Genomic DNA, 15,856 nt, shown 5'->3' with positions numbered 1-15,856 from the left:
TACTGAAGTCAGGGCTGTGTACCCTTCTGTGTTTGCTGTTTTAAATCGCTCAGAATATTGGGGAGAGACTATTTTACTAGAGCATGTAGTGACAGGACAAGTAGGAATCACTTCAAACTGAAAGAGAGTAGGTTTAGATGAGATACTAAGGAAAAATTGTTCCCTGTGAGGTTGGTGAGGCTCTGGCAAGGGTTGCCCAGAGAAACTGTTGCTGCCCCATCCCTGGAAGTATCCAAGGCCAGGGACAGGGTTTGGAGGGATATGGTGTAGTGGAAGGTGTCCCTGCCCGTGGCAGGGGCTTGGAACAAGATGATTTTCAAGGTCCTTTCAATCCAAACTATTCTCTGGTTCTGTGTACTAAAACTGTACCAATTAGTTTAGTTTAGATCTATTTTGTATCTTCATTGAGAGGTAAGGTTAGTTAAGTACTATATTTATTTTTGATTTAAAGTTTATTTTCAAGTCTTGCATAATAATGTTCATTGAGCTGTGGTAAGTTTTAGAGTCAAGACAACTTCGCTTCCCCTTTAAAATAAGCACTACTCTTTTTAAAGCCATTTAGAACATCTATATTTCAGCTTCTCTAAGGAGCTTAAGATGTGTTTCCTGTGTGATAGTACTCCTTAACAATTCCTAGCTTCCAAATCACAGCCTGCAAAAAAAAAGCGCTTATTTTTCGTGACCGCATTTTAGCTCTTTTCTCAGTAGAATTTACAGAATGTGTTCCTTCATTTCCTCCTCCCACTCCAAAATAAGTTGCAACTGCAGGGCAAAGGCTTCTTTTTTTCTGTAGCTGTACACTTTAAATGTTATCACTGTCTCTCATGAGCTTTGTGGAAACTAGGCTGGTATTGCACAAATGGCATGTGGTCCTTCATGAAAGCAACCAAATTCTCACCTCTCAGGAATTCCCAAGCATTTATTTTAGGCAAAGATGCTTGAAGGAGCAGACATACTCACTGAAATGGTGCAGACTGTCAGTAGTCATTAAGTTTTTATCCATTATGGTGTCCTAAGAAAAGTAATATTTCTACCTGCGTTTTTCATCTCTACTCAGAGAAAACAGCACTGCTGGTAATGAATAAAGAATGAAGAACATATAAATTTTAAAGGCCAGATTGCTTCAGAGATGCTTCCTGTAAACTTTTGTAAGGAGGTTCCCAGAAGTGGAATGATGTGGCAGAAATGAGTTCTGCAGTAGAAAGATGGTATTAGATGTAGCTCTAATTTTGTGCAACAAATATCTCCTTATATATAGGATACAGTAGGTGCCCCTCTGCTTTTCTAGTTGGTCCCCCATAATGTCAGCATTACCTCTAGGTCATGTGCCGTAAAAAACAAATGGGCAAATGAAGCCGTTCATGTCCTTGGCTTGGGAAGTGTTGTCCTGAGTCTTGTGGGCTGAGAGTAGAATCACTTGCTTTTTGCAGAGCATATACAGGTATTGACCAGAGTTAACTTGCCTTTTGACAGGCTTTGCTGGTACTCCAGGATACCTTTCTCCAGAAGTGTTACGAAAAGATCCTTATGGAAAACCTGTGGATATGTGGGCATGTGGTAAGAAGTTATTCTGAAAGTTATATTCAGTCCACTCTAAGGTGTTTTAAGGGTGAGAAATTATACCCAGGGTAAATTATATTGTGCATCAGAAAGTAAGTATTTTATAAAAATCAGTATTAATTTCTAGTAGAGGTCATTGGATGTTTTGTTACATCCTACAAGCTTCTGTTCCTAAAAATTATTTACTGTTTTGCTATCATAGCATTCTTGGCCATGTCTACACAACACACTTTCAAAGAGTATTAAAAGAATAGCTGCAGGTGTATGATGCCTAATTAGTTAGAAAACACACCAGCTCATACTGTGAGTTAGATATTTAGTTTTGGTTCAGAAGGAGCCTGAAATTCAGTCTGACCAATATGCCCCATCTGCAGGTATAAACTGTAAAATTAAATGTCTTCTGAACTGGAGTACGAGGCAACTGCTTTATCATCCAGTTCTCAAAACTGCCTTCTGAGGTGCTGGCAAGTGACAGCTCCCAAACTGAGAACAGGGGCTGGTTTCCTTATTTAATTTCTACCCACTCTTTGTATATGGTTGTATTTATGAAAGCACTTTTCTTCAGTCACAAGAAATCTTTACTGTCAGGCTAGCAGGTGGTCTTTTCAATTTCTTATTGACCAAATTACAGAGAAATTTGACTATGCATGAGAATCTTTCAGACACCAGCATAAGCCATGATAAAATCATAAGTAAAAAAAGCATTTTTCTAGAACATCCAGAATCATGGAATATTATTTCTCCAGCTAGATCAACATTTCCAGTGTTGCTGGTCTGATGTTGTGTGTTTTCTGTAAGAGGTTGCCTTGTCAAACCCACTTCTACTGTTTTTTCCCTAGTATGAAGGGTCGGTATTTTTCTCATCCCAGTGGCTGGGATGTTACTCATGAGCCCTTTGTTTTACGTTGTTGTTGGATGCAAAAGTAATTTCTGGAGTTTATTCCTTGAAAGCCCTTAACACTGGTGTGAATTTTCTGCAGGAGTCATTCTGTACATCCTCCTGGTGGGATACCCTCCCTTCTGGGATGAAGACCAGCACAGGCTGTACCAGCAGATCAAGGCTGGTGCTTATGATGTATGTACTCTGTCAATTTAGTTATTTATAATTGTACCTCTAAGCAGGAGTTTCTTAGAGGGAGAAGTTAAGAACTGATGAGATGGTGGCATATGAAAATTCTGCAGCATCATCTAATCATGTTATGTTAAACAGACAAGCGGCTGTTGGGCCTCAGATTTAGGTAATTTGTAAACGATGATGAGGTAAAGGCAGAGATTTATAATTTTTAAGCTCTTTTATTTGAATCCAGTACTGGATCCTTAGGTAAAATTGTGTAAAGATTGTACAAGACAATATACACATGTGGTTTTTTTTCTGAAGTTCCCCTCACCAGAATGGGACACGGTGACTCCTGAAGCAAAAGACCTTATCAATAAAATGCTCACCATCAACCCAGCGAAACGTATCACAGCATCAGAAGCACTAAAGCACCCATGGATCTGTGTAAGTAATTGTCACAGGTTCAACACAATGACTTGGCAGACAAATGGTCTGCTTCAACATGTAGTGAATGTGTTTAGAGGATAACTTCTGTTCTTGTTCATGCAGCTGTGTAACTATAAATTGTATAACTATAATTGCACAGATATGATCAATAGTGGTCTATATTGAGATCTCAGCTTGGGGTAAGATTTTTGCAAATTTATCTCCTTTGCCTTGACTGTGTTGTGCAGAACGTTCTATGCGAAAATTAGAATTATTTTAAATTCTCAATGAGAAGCAAGTTGCAGGAAGGTAGCTTTGAGTTAGATAATGCTTTGCATCTTCATTTCCCTGAATTTGTTCATATAAGCATGAAATGTCAGGCAGGGAATTTAGGGACTTCTGAAAAGTCAATTTGCAGGTAGCAGAGGCTGCCTGGGTATTCCTGGATCCAGGATTTTCCTGCTGTTCTCAGTATATTCCACACCATGACTTTTCAAGTGGACTTGACACATGGAAAAGGCTGAGTAAAAGGAGCACAATGGGATAGTCAGACAAGGTAGAAATGAAGGCCCAAGTTGGGGACCATGGGTTGTAATATGTGTGTTGTAAACAAACTGCTAAACATATGTCTGGGTGCCTTAAAATAATTCTTTTCTTCTCTCAGCAACGTTCTACTGTTGCCTCTATGATGCACAGACAAGAGACTGTAGATTGCTTGAAGAAATTCAATGCAAGAAGAAAACTAAAGGTAGGAATGCAAACTTGTGTTTGTGTTTGGTATGCAAAACAAATGGACTCTGTGCAGAGTTTTTCTAAATGTTATTCTTAAAGGACCTATTGGTAGAAGCTTTTGACTTGAAGAGCTTAAACTTTTCATGAAAGTGAATAGAATGTAGCTTTTCTTTTTTAATTCAATATTGTTACAATCATCTATATTTAGACACACTAAAAGTGTTGAAGGAAAATCCTCAAGGTTATTCATCTGAATTATGCTTTGTTTTTTCCTGGCCAGACATGATAACTTTGCAAATATGAACTTTTCTAATGTGTACATTACAAATAAGCTCCTATTCTTCCCTGAAGAAAAGAATCTAAGAACAATAGTAAAGTCATATTCATCTATGTATTTTGAATAATTGCTGTGCCTCTGAATACTCCTGGCTTTTGCATTACATACTGCCAGTTGGTAAATATTTGAGATATCAAGATTGCTGATAGGTGTGTAATTAAGATTAAATTACAATTTAGGCACTCATGCCATGGCATATGAGAGGTAGTGCAGAGATAATCCATTCTCTCAGGGTTAATTCAGTAATTGATGTCATTTACTCATGTATTTTCCTTTTTGTTGTGTTGTTGGCATTCTTAGTTTTACATAAGTGTGATGCTAATTTGAGAAAATGTGTGTGTACACAGGGGGCCATTTTGACAACAATGCTGGCTACCAGAAATTTCTCAGGTATGTTCATTGAGCTCCAGATTAATGCAGTCTTTATATTTTGATGTCTGTGAAGGCTGAGATCTAATTATAATTCATTCAGGAGCATCTAAGTATGATATATAGTGTTATTTCCTGTGATGAAGCAAACAAGAATTTAATCTCTTTGGGCCAAAGAAATACTTTTTTTGGTGACAGTCTGATTTTTCTGTAGAATTTGAGCTCCTTCCCTGCTTTTCGATTGTTGCCCGTCAAAAACAGGCAGCATTTTCATGCCTATCTTGGTGCAGGCAAATTGAAAGTTATGCATATAGCTCCACATGCAAAAGTATCACCAAACAACATTTAGAACTTACGTATTTTTATGTGTCTGAACAGTCATTCCATGATTCTGTTGCATCCTGTATTAAAAATAACGTCAGAACACATTCATTTCTTTATTGCTTTGCTAAGAAGTAAGAAATGGAGTAACATGAGTCCCCATTTTCTTTCTAATGCCCAGCAGTGCCTAGCTGGGTGTAAGAAGAGTTGTTTCCTCTTTATGAAACAGTTTTGTACTGATGACTCTAGAGATTTAGACCTTGCACTAAACAAATTCTAACAGCAAAAGCTAAAATGACTGTTAGCTGAGTTAAAATTGTCCAAAGTAGTGGAATTGCCAGAATATTGATGCTGTGTTGAATTTTTCATTTTGCCATTTGAGATTTCCAGTGAATAGTGAAATAGAGCACCAGATTTAAAAAAATCAGTAATTTTACATATCCTCCTGCTCTGTGATGTAACTATTGGAGTGTAACATAAATTACTGTACAGACAAAAACATGATAGTGCTCTGGGCATGTTTTGAGTAATAATAAGCACTGACTCATCCAAAACAATTACATAATCACAAATGCAAGAACAACTTGTTCAATTTGCATAGTACTTGAAATACAATTTATTTCTTAGTTAAGTTCCCTTCTTTGGTGTGTACCTAAACACAGAGAACTGCATTTATCTGAATTACCTGGAGTTAGTGCTGAATGAACTCCAGTGTCTGCCAATTCATTTTAAAGGTGGGAAGCCTGTAGGCAGCACTTCTTGTAAAAATTAACTACTGTTAAATATCAAACAAACAAACAAATCATTCCTCATCTCTCTTCATAATTTTCACTGTCTATATGTGTAAGGATCGAACTCAACTTCCGTGAACCAAAAAAGCTGAAATAGTTTTTAAACAGTATTTCAGCATGAGAAGCAAACAGGGGTTTTCGCTTTTTTTTGGATTTTTCACCTGTCATCTCTTGTTATACACCATAGCCACTTGTGTTTTTTCTTCGTGACATTTTATTTCTTCCGTTTCTTTATTCATTGTATTTCATTGCAAAGCATGTTTATGAAGGTCATTTGTCCATAATGATGTGGTTATAAAAGTGTTTTATTTTCCTTTTTTTTCTTCCTTTTATGTGGAATGTATATTTCTTGTGAGGTAAGACCCTCAGCACGTGAAAGGAACATCTTTTTTCTCCTCTCAATCCAAGCTGCTGTTTGTCCTCAATCACTTTAATTTCTCCATGTTGTCACAAACCATTTGTTTCCAGTCTGCTTTCTGGCCTAGTAGCGCTGCCTTAGGTTTTATTTATAGCTCTTGCTTGTAGTTGCAAGAAATCTCTCATTGTGGGCTTAATTTAGAATATGCTGATTGCTTGGCTCCTGCAAATTCTTTAAATATTTGATTTGTATGCAGTGTCTGTGATTAAAGAACGATGAACCCAAATCCTATTGGAAATGCACTGCAGGCCAAACCCAGCAGAGTCATGGAATATGTCCTGGGACATGCAGTAGTGCTCAGTAATCCGTGCTGGGCATATTCCGAGGGACGCGCCAGCAGTGCCGTACACGCAATAAACACTTGGTGTTACTGCTTGTGGTGCCCTCATTTTACTGCCTCTCATTTGATTGTTTACATGGAACATGTAGTGTTTGTCAAGCATCAAAAGAACTCAGAAGTTTCACCCACAAATTTAGCGAAAGGACCTACGGCCGTCCATAAGAATTAATTTATGTTTTCCCATATTTTTGTAAACACGCTTTGAAAGCTATTAACTTCTGGGTTTTTTTGTCCTTAGGTTTCAGAAATATCTCCTTCCCTTTGCTTTCCCTAAGTAAATTCCTGAAGTTAATGGAGTGCCCACAATATTTGTGGTAATGTAAAATCTAAGGCCCTCTCGCCTCAGGTCCTGAAAGCACCCATTGCCACATGGAGTGTCTGATCTCCAAAGTATGTGGAGAAAAATTTGGTTTCAGTATTTACTTATATATTTCTTTAAATAAAAACAAGCAGTGATACTGCTGCTCAATACAGGCAAACTTATTTTAGTTCGTTTTAGCTGAAAGACATGGCCATGTGGGAGTTCTAATGGTAGGGTTGGCTGATGTCCATAGTTATTGAACTGCATTTGGAGGGCTGATATATTAGTGAAGTTGGAAACATCAACCTGACTTCACTTTCCAGGGTTTATTTCATGTAAACAGTACAATAATGCACATTAGTCATTTCTGTACAGCTGCTGAGGTGATCCTACATTTTCTGTGCTGTAAAATGAGCACTTAATGCAGATGTAGCTTGAAAATAAGCCACAATTACAAGAATTAGCTTTAAACGTAAACCACATACGCAGTAACTCCAGTGTCCTAAGCCAGTCTGAGCAGCCTTGGGCGTGCAAGGTCCAATTGGTTTGGAGTTTTGGGGCTTTTTTTTAAGATAAGATGCCAGTAATGATGGGAGCTCCATGTCAGGACTGTCTGCCTTATATATAGAACAGCAATTTCTTACAACCTGAGCAGTGGAACACTTTCTGATGGGAAGATTGGGTCATAAACATCAATAAAACCCCAATAACACAGGCTTGTTGTGTAATTTATCATTCTTCTAGTCTTTGGCAGTGATTCACAAAGCATTTATGCTTTAGTGAATATTTTACATGGATTCAGTAGGTCAGCCAGCATGTATTTCTGCTGTGAATGTTTTCAGGTTCAGAGCGGTGCTGTGCTTGTTTGCACATTAGCCTTCCAAAATTATTAAATTTGAATTATTTGATGCCAGTTTTAAGTGGTGGAATTTGAAGCCTGACACATGAATAACATTATGGCAAATTACATTTTGAAGAAATTTGATCAGTGTACAATACTATTCAGAAAACAGCATGTTTTCTTCATTAGGAGCTGAAGCAAAGCCTAGAATTTGTTATTATTGCCTCATGGGCAGCAAGCCTTCAAAACAACCTTTCCCTAGCAAATTGTCCTTCCTTTCTTCCTTGCAACTGTGCTGCCCTTTCACATAAGGAGGCTGATGCTGTCACGGTGGGAAGTCCCCAGAGGGGGATTTTACATATTGGTACCATCATTGAGATACCAGTGGGCTCTGCAGATACCTGCTCTGAGTCCCTGTCATCAAAACAATAAATTTTCATAGTGGTCTCAGACTATTCCTATCATCAAATAGAAATATATTGCAGTTGAGACAATTGATATATCCAAAGGTGCTGCTTTTACATTCACCCTGCTTCATTTCCTCTCTGCCCCCCAATGAGCTCTTTCCTTGTACAAGTACAGCCAACCTACGGCTTTAGTCAGTGGTAAAAGAGATGTTTGATAATCTTTAGGGTTGGTGGTTTCCTAAAGATTTCATTCCCCATGCTCAGAGAAACAAAAGGAGGAAATAAAAGCTGAGAACATACCTGGAGCTGGGAGGCACTGGGGGTTTGCTGCACAGCTAGGCGACCTCAGGAGAACCACCTGACACTGAAATTATTTGTCTCATTTTACAGCAGCCAAGAGTTTACTGAAAAAACCGGATGGAGTTAAGGTAGGTTAAACACCTGCTTTCCATTTCAAAGCCATATTCTTAGTGTCCACCTATCTGTAAGTTCTGCCAGGTTTTAGAATTGATTATTGCTATTTATTGATTATTGCTATTTCATTCCTTCATAAAATCTGTTACTATGTGCTTCTCAGTAGCTATTTGGAGTGGTTAAGGTTAGTAGGTGAAGCTCAGAAATTAAATAAAACAAATACTTGAAAGCCAGCATTAAGTGAGCAGAAGATAGAAAACTACTGGAGAAAATGCTTTTTCTTGCTTTTTAATGAAGAATTATTATGTAATTAATGACTCAAAGTTATCAGATTACTTGTAAGTAATGGTTTGGTGGTGGGCTTTTCAGGCATCAGTGTTTATGTGCAATCCTGTTGCCTCTGTGCTTCCCCTTGACTCTCCATTAGATTTCGTGGAAGACCAAAAGTGTATGGGTAGGCTTGGCTCCACATGAGGTGTGTTCTGCCAGATGTACTTGCTATATTTGGCAGAACTTGAGGGGTTTACTGTCTCAGATCAGCTCATCCTGACTAAGAGACCTTGCTAAGAAGGGAACATTTTGGCAGCTTTCGTACATGATTTAGAGCTCCTGTTCTCACGTCACCAGACCCTGCAGGAGGAGAGATGCTTCGCGAACAAGCGTTCTGCATAAATACTTTGGAAAAAAAATCAGGAAAAGAAAAATCACTCAGCAGAAAAAGTTGGTTTTTTTTTTTCCTCAGAGGTCTCTTGAAGACTAATATAATGCCTTAAGCTTTCATTATAAAATTCAAAAGATATTCTTCTGTGTTGTGTGTTTACTCAGAAGGGTGTCTTTGACCTGAATTTTAATTTTGTATTTATTCTTAATGTCTTACTTTAACAAATCATTATAAATACTTGCTTAAATACCAGATTCAGAGCATATTTGTGCCTGCTGTCTGACATGCACACATTGCAAATCAAAAAAATCCAAGCCTGACCTACAAAGAAATGAATACAGTACCATTTCAGTGCTTCTCACTGCCAAGCAGTGGAGATCCCAGTCACATGGAGAAGCACACATTTGGAAGGATTCTATTATTGCTGGAAAACCCTGAACATGTTTCATTATGGAATAGACACATTTTATGCTCTCTCTCTGACCTGTTTCCCTTTTTAAATATCGTTCCTCCTACAGGTCTATGATGCTATTTGTTCTATCACAATCTCGATTATAGTATGGGAAACAATTGTTGCCAAAATTTTGCCTAAATTACACTTGTTGGGATTCAGTTCTCTGGTTTTCAGCACGTTATGTGTCTGCTGTTAGTCTGCATGGTCATGTGGAGCAAAGGGAGTAAATGTACATCTGGGGAGGTTTGTTTTTGTCCTTGCTATTATTGAGATGCTGATATTGAGATAATCTGTAGCGTTTTTCCACCCCTTCCAACAGCAGTAGCTGTCCTTTTCTTATTAAAAAAAAAGCCAAAAGAGAAATATACTGTACTCCATTAATTGATACTGCAAATCCAACCAGTCACGTTTTCTTCTTTTCCTTTCTCTCTGACTGGTCAATTCAGAAAAGGAAGTCCAGTTCGAGTGTTCAGATGATGGTGAGGATCTTTATCGACAGATTCTTTTTCCTCCTGTGAAGCGTTCACACTTAGAAATCAAACAGTTGCATTTAGCTTTGTTAACATACTGTGAGAACTGCAAGACTTTAAAGTACAACCTTGTGAATCTTAAGCCTGCAGTTGCTATATGCCATCCACAGTGAATCGTTCGGCCATTCTTTCAAGCAAGTCTTTACTTTTTTTTTTAATCTGGGGACATCCAAAAACAAAAAAGTAGATGTAACATCAGCCAATGAAGCTCTTAGTAAATAAGAATAGTAACAAAACAGTAATCTTGTAACAGCTTTCTCTTCATTTGTAAAATCTCCTTATTTTAAAAGCTAATAGTATTAATATCATAAAATGTAACACAAAACACATTGCACAGTGGTACAGTCTGCATTAATTGAGCCACTGTAGCCCAAGGTGCCATGCTAAATGCTCAGGTGTAAAAAAGCCAATTTCCCAGCCTTCCCACACTAGAGTTTCCCAGCTAGGTACCTTCACAGCTCGGGGCTGTGTCCCAAGATGTCCCAGCTGACAGTGTCAATAACTTGTCTTCCTCCTCAACCTCCTCTCCAGTCTTGTGTTCATTTGGCCTCCGTGACCCCACACAGTAACTTCCTTTCTTGCTGTTTATGGTGGTTTGGAATGTGATCTTTGAGGTGTTTGTGGGAACTGGGAAGCCAACTCTCCTTGGACAGCAAAAACTGCTGGTCAGGTGTGAGCAGCTGTTCAGTTACTTAGGTAAATCCTCTATTCCTTGGGTGAATGCAGAATTCCAGTGACAGGAACCACAGAAGGAGGGGCACTGGCAAGGTGCAGCGTGGTTATTGCCAGGATCCCTAACCTGAAGTATGCATTAACTTTTTGTTACAGAAATAACATGTGAAAGATAAAGCCCCAAGATGCAGGTTTTCTTTGTTAAACTATTTTCATATCCTATGGAAAAAAGGCCAATAATGATTTCTACAGTCATGCCCAGCTGTTTGGAGTGTGTGTGTGTCTGTCCTGCACTACTATCACACCTCAGAGAGTGACTTCTGGCAAGCTGTGCATCAGTAAAACATTCTCCTTCACAACAAACAGAAGGTCATTGGTTAAGCACAAATCAGCTTTGAAGTAACTGTTTCATATGACAATATTGTAATCCTTTTGGAATTATTTCTCTTTCCTGTTAAAAATACATGCAAGATGCACCATGTGTTCGTAGATTGATGTCTGTTCTGTGAGAGAGATAACATGTACAGCTTATTGCTGTGTTCTCTCAAAGTTTCAAAGGATTTTACCAAGTTCTCTTCACATGGAAGGAATAACTGTGTTTTGAATCACATTCTATCTCTCTCTCTGTTCCTAATGAATGCTGGATTCTTGATAGCTCGCTGAAGGTTTGAATAGGTTTCCTGCAGTTTTCAGCAGTAGCTGTAATGAATATTGTTTATTTTCATAGGGCTTCTACCAGGGGAGTATGGACCCAAGCCTGCTCTCCTTACTCAGGCAAAACTGGAGTTGAACTTTGACTAACCACTTTTCCTTATGTATTCATAGAAGAGCATTCATTTGGGGTACCACTTGAGTTTTTGTATTAAGCTGTTACTGAATAGGACTGTATGAAATCTGGTAAAATCTTCATTTCTTTCCTTATATTTTTCTTTAATTGCTTTTTGCTAAAGTCTTTTTAATTATAATCTCTCAATGACTATACTGTCACAAAAATATGAATTTGTAGTTATGCAACTTGATATGCAATTTTCGTCTTGCTTGGAAGCTTTAGTCTCCTGTCAAGCAGCCTTTTTTGTGTTCCCACTCTTGTACAGATCTCCACCAGAAGTTTCATTTACTGAAATGGATGGGGTTTTCTTTAAAGTTTTTTCCTGAGTAAGGAGTTCAGGGTTCTGCCCATCTCAGAATCCTGTAAATATCAAAGCAAGTAAAATACTTGCCAGTGCTTGGATCTCCCCATGAAACCCTTTATGCACAAAGGTGTTTGTTCTCTTCTTGTCCTGGCTTCAGACAATCCTACAGCTTCCAATTGTAATTGTGAATAGAGAAATGAAATTTATTTGACTTTATTTGACTAAGCCAAGTCGAGGCATAATCACTTGCAACTCGGTAATGACTCGTATGTTCTCTTAATGCCAGTTTCTGAAGACCATTGTTTAAAAAATAACTGCTCCTCATCCTCCTGCTGTACAGCATCATGAACTTTGCTTTAAATCAATGAAAATGGTTTTTATTCTATACAGTAAAGTAGTTTTATCACAAGCATTATTAAATAACAGTGTCGACAGAATCTTCCCTGATTAATTAATGAAACTACTTTATATTCTTCAAAGCCAGTTAAATGCTCATTAAAAATTAGAAAATTTGCAGCCTGTAATTCATTACTGCAAATCCTTTGGACATTTCCATAATTTAAACGTATCCTGAATAAGATTCACTTCAGCTGCAGGCTCAGTTCCTGAAATCCACAAGTCAGCTGCCACGCCTGGCCCAAAATAAAATAATCATCAAAAAGTGCTGAGGATATGTGAATTTCGTTTCTTTCCATTCTGTAAAGTTAATTACATTTTCAGGAAAATCCATTAACAAAACAACTTCAGGCATTTCTGTTTTGCTTTGCACATTTATTGCTAAGTACTATGACTAGAAGGTTCAGTAGAATTTGGTTTTTTGGATCAAAGTCTTTTCAGGTGATCTGTATCTATATACCTAGTTCTGCATGATGCTTTGGACCACCCTTGTTAAAATTAGACATGACCAAAATGTACATAATATTTTTTCCTCATTACTGGTAGAGAACAAAAATACATCTTTTAAACCAGTTTTACAATACTTGAATCTTCCTTCTTAGTGCATGTAAAAAGTGGCTTGCTACGTTATTTCTAGTATTTCTGTTCTTTCCATACCCCATGGTATTAATGAAGGTTAAATCTTAAAAAAATGGATTTAAAGGATCAGGTACTTTGAAACTTCCTGCTGAGCAGTTTAATTTGAATTTATATTTTGTACGGATAAAAGACAGGTGTAGCACTGTGCTAAGCTTAAGAAGTATCATGAGGACCTATAAAGTTAAACAGAAAGGTGCTGATGGCTGGAATAAGACCACAGGTACCATAGTGGGAAACCTCACACTTCCGAGTCACTGTACCAACACTGAGAAGCTGCCAACGATTTTCTGCTAAAAACAGCACCAAAAAAGTTTAAAGGGGAACTAGTCTCTTTCTACTGTCAGTCATATTTATTCCAAAGTGGAATCAGAAGCCAGTAGAACAAATTACAGATTCTTAGGGCACTACGAATAATTAAATATTATTTATGGTAGGGATAATTCAATAGAAATAAAGAACTATTGGGTGCAATGACCTGCCACCATTGCATGTCATGAAATGCAGTGGCTATTTAGGACTTTGTCACAACCCGTATTAATTCTTTATTCTTCTTAGATGTGCTTAGCTGCTACTTAAGAGCTCTCTGTTAAGTGTCTCAGCTCAACTCATCCGTCCCTTATCTAGGCCTTGGTGCAGGGCTCTGGCAGCCTGTGGGGAGGAGCTGCCAGCCAGCTCCCAGAGCTAGAGTTAGTGTTCCTGCAAGTTCCTAAGTTCATCTTTCTGTATGCTTTATTTCCATATCTATATCTATCTATAGATACCAATGCCTGTCTATAGATGTTGTGTGCAGAGATATAGATACGGTGCCTACTGTGAGATCTAAGGCCTGTCTGTTTCTGTTTTCTGCATACCTACAGATAAACAACAAAACCAACGTGGTAACCAGCCCCAAGGAAAATATTCCTACCCCGGCGCTGGTATACCTGGAATTTTCCTTCTCATGCTATCTGGAAGTTTTTGACTGTCCTCTGTTTGTTCTTCTTTTTTTTTTTTTTTTTTTTTTTTTTTTTTTTGCCTTTTTGCTTTTTCATGCATTTACTCTGTTTGCTTTCTAAAAACAGGTTTTGGAACACCTTTTTTGTTTGAATTATGCTATCTTTTTTTTTTTTTGTGAGGAAATCCATTAGAGCGTGTTTATTGACAGAAAATGTTAAATGGAAGCTGGATGCAGTAGAGTCGTAGCATTTGTAACCATAGCTGAATTTTTTGCATGCTGTGCCAGAAAGTGAGTAGAATGCGCTTGATGTTGCTCTTAGCTCTTTGCCTGATGACTGTTTCCACCTTCTAATGCTAACCTTTTGCACCAACTAAATTTTTAAAAACCGGCTCTATTATTTTCTTGGCTTTGTCTTAGTTAAAGTATTGACATCCAGGAGAGCTAACAGGGTTATTACTAGGCTGCCATAAAATAGACCTTATTCAGATTTTCATTCCATATTTGCTGGACTTTGCAAGTCTTCTCTGGGATCAAGAGGCATCTAGAGCTAAACATTTTGCTTGTTTCTCTTCCATTTAAATCAGCGGGAGACATTACTCATTAATAAGCTCTGCTAAGGCGGTATTACAAATCAAAGTGATGTTCCTGGATGTTACTTCAGTCTCACTTTTATTAATAGCCTTATTTCTAAGGCACCTGTGTATCATGGGGCTCACCAATGTAAATGCCAGTGCCTAAATACATCATGTAGTGACCTGTTTTTTCCCATGCATATAAAACTTTGAAAATGGGGTAGTTCATACACATTTGGAAGCATTTTTCCCTTGAATTTTTTTGAGCAGCTGGCACTGAGGCATCCGGTAAGTTCTTCCTAAGGCTGAGCCAGCAGGTTGCATGCAGGAGTTTATGGCAGTCTGTTCCCAGACAGAGCTGTGCCCGATGGCCCATGCTGAAAGTGTGCTGGCTAACTGCCATTTCAGAGATTATTGAACCTTTCCTTAAGGTTAAAGGATTTGGGGAAATTACACTTTTAAATGACAGGAAGATCTCTCTCACTTGCCAGTAGTGTCTAGGTGTAGTCATCCTTAATTTTTATCAATTCCACTGTATTTCAATTTGATCACTTCATGTTAATACACTTAAAAATGATTAAAGAGAAGAGGTTACTAAAGCTTAAAGATTTGTGGCTGCCCTGCATGTCCAGGTTCAGACAGGAAAGCACACGGAGCATTTGGCCTGCCCTTGTCCAGAAGAGCCTCTGCAGGTCCCCAGAGCTTCAAAGCCCTGCACACCCTGGTCCTGAATAAGGTCTCTGCATGCCGCTGCATTAGGTGAGATGGCCTTTTTTGCTGGCTTGCTGTTTAGGAAATCTGTGTTAGAGACATCCAGTTTCACCCCCTGGCGACAGTTAACATTTGTTTTAACTCTTGTCAGTGTTCAGCATTTGTGAGCTGGCTCTTCTTGCACTCCCTCACACCAATGAAAATGTATTTACCAATGGGAACTTTTTCTCTTTATTTTGTTCTCGCTCAGGAGCCCCAAACTACAGTAATCCACAACCCTGATGGAAATAAGGTATTCAGAAAGAATCAACTCCATCTTGCCTTCGCACACCACATATTCCATCCACTATTCCACAGCACAATAGGGCCGTTCCAAGAATTTGTGAAGGAAAATCTCATTCTTGCGTTTGTTACACCCAGTGTCTCTCAAGCCTGTTTTCATCTGTGTCCATCTGCTGCATGGGTCCTGCTGCTTCTGAGCTCCTGGAGCTCTTGGGGGAGTCGGTAGCAATGTGCAGAGCTCAGTGCCCTGTGCAGCCCAGCTCAGGGAGCAGGGGGTCTCTCTCATTTCAGCCAAAAGTGCTGCAGTCTAAGGGAAACCTAAGAGTGCTGTTCTCAGAGTGTGGTGAGATGATCTCAGCAAGTTTTACATGCAGTCGTCACCTCAGACAGAGATGTCATTTCAGTTTATCCCATCTGCTGTTTCTCAGCATGCTTATACACTGTGTTGTGACATGTCTTTTGCACAGGACTTTGGTTTTCTTCCATAACATCACTGGGCAGCTTCCAAAAAAATTTCACATTTCAAGTGACAAAGAAGTCTTTTGATTTTTACGT

At 38.5% G+C, this 15,856-nt stretch overlaps 1 protein-coding gene across 26 annotated transcripts in view; it reads left to right on the top strand.

Annotated features, from left to right (window-relative positions):
* The window catches only part of CAMK2D (calcium/calmodulin dependent protein kinase II delta), a 116,956-nt gene that overhangs the window by 80,740 nt on the left and 20,360 nt on the right, over positions 1 to 15,856 (top strand). For 6 of the 26 annotated variants that reach the window (XM_056490890.1, XM_056490891.1, XM_056490888.1 and 3 more), the window contains exons 9-16: positions 1,474 to 1,557; positions 2,541 to 2,635; positions 2,939 to 3,061; positions 3,708 to 3,791; positions 4,460 to 4,502; positions 8,291 to 8,328; positions 13,657 to 13,716; positions 15,270 to 15,311. In XM_056490890.1, coding sequence (XP_056346865.1) covers positions 1,474 to 1,557; positions 2,541 to 2,635; positions 2,939 to 3,061; positions 3,708 to 3,791; positions 4,460 to 4,502; positions 8,291 to 8,328; positions 13,657 to 13,716; positions 15,270 to 15,311 — 569 coding nt within the window. Of the gene's footprint in view, positions 1 to 1,473; positions 1,558 to 2,540; positions 2,636 to 2,938; positions 3,062 to 3,707; positions 3,792 to 4,459; positions 4,503 to 8,290; positions 8,329 to 9,875; positions 9,909 to 13,656; positions 13,717 to 15,269; positions 15,312 to 15,856 lie in introns of all 26 variants that reach the window. The other 20 variants (XM_056490903.1, XM_056490902.1, XM_056490900.1 and 17 more) reach the window with 8 other exon arrangements.

Source organism: Oenanthe melanoleuca, chromosome 4 (assembly GCF_029582105.1).
Source record: "Oenanthe melanoleuca isolate GR-GAL-2019-014 chromosome 4, OMel1.0, whole genome shotgun sequence".
Taxonomy (NCBI): domain Eukaryota; kingdom Metazoa; phylum Chordata; class Aves; order Passeriformes; family Muscicapidae; genus Oenanthe; species Oenanthe melanoleuca.
Note: the sequence above shows the minus strand (reverse complement) of the source record. Positions and strands in the feature narration are given on the sequence as shown.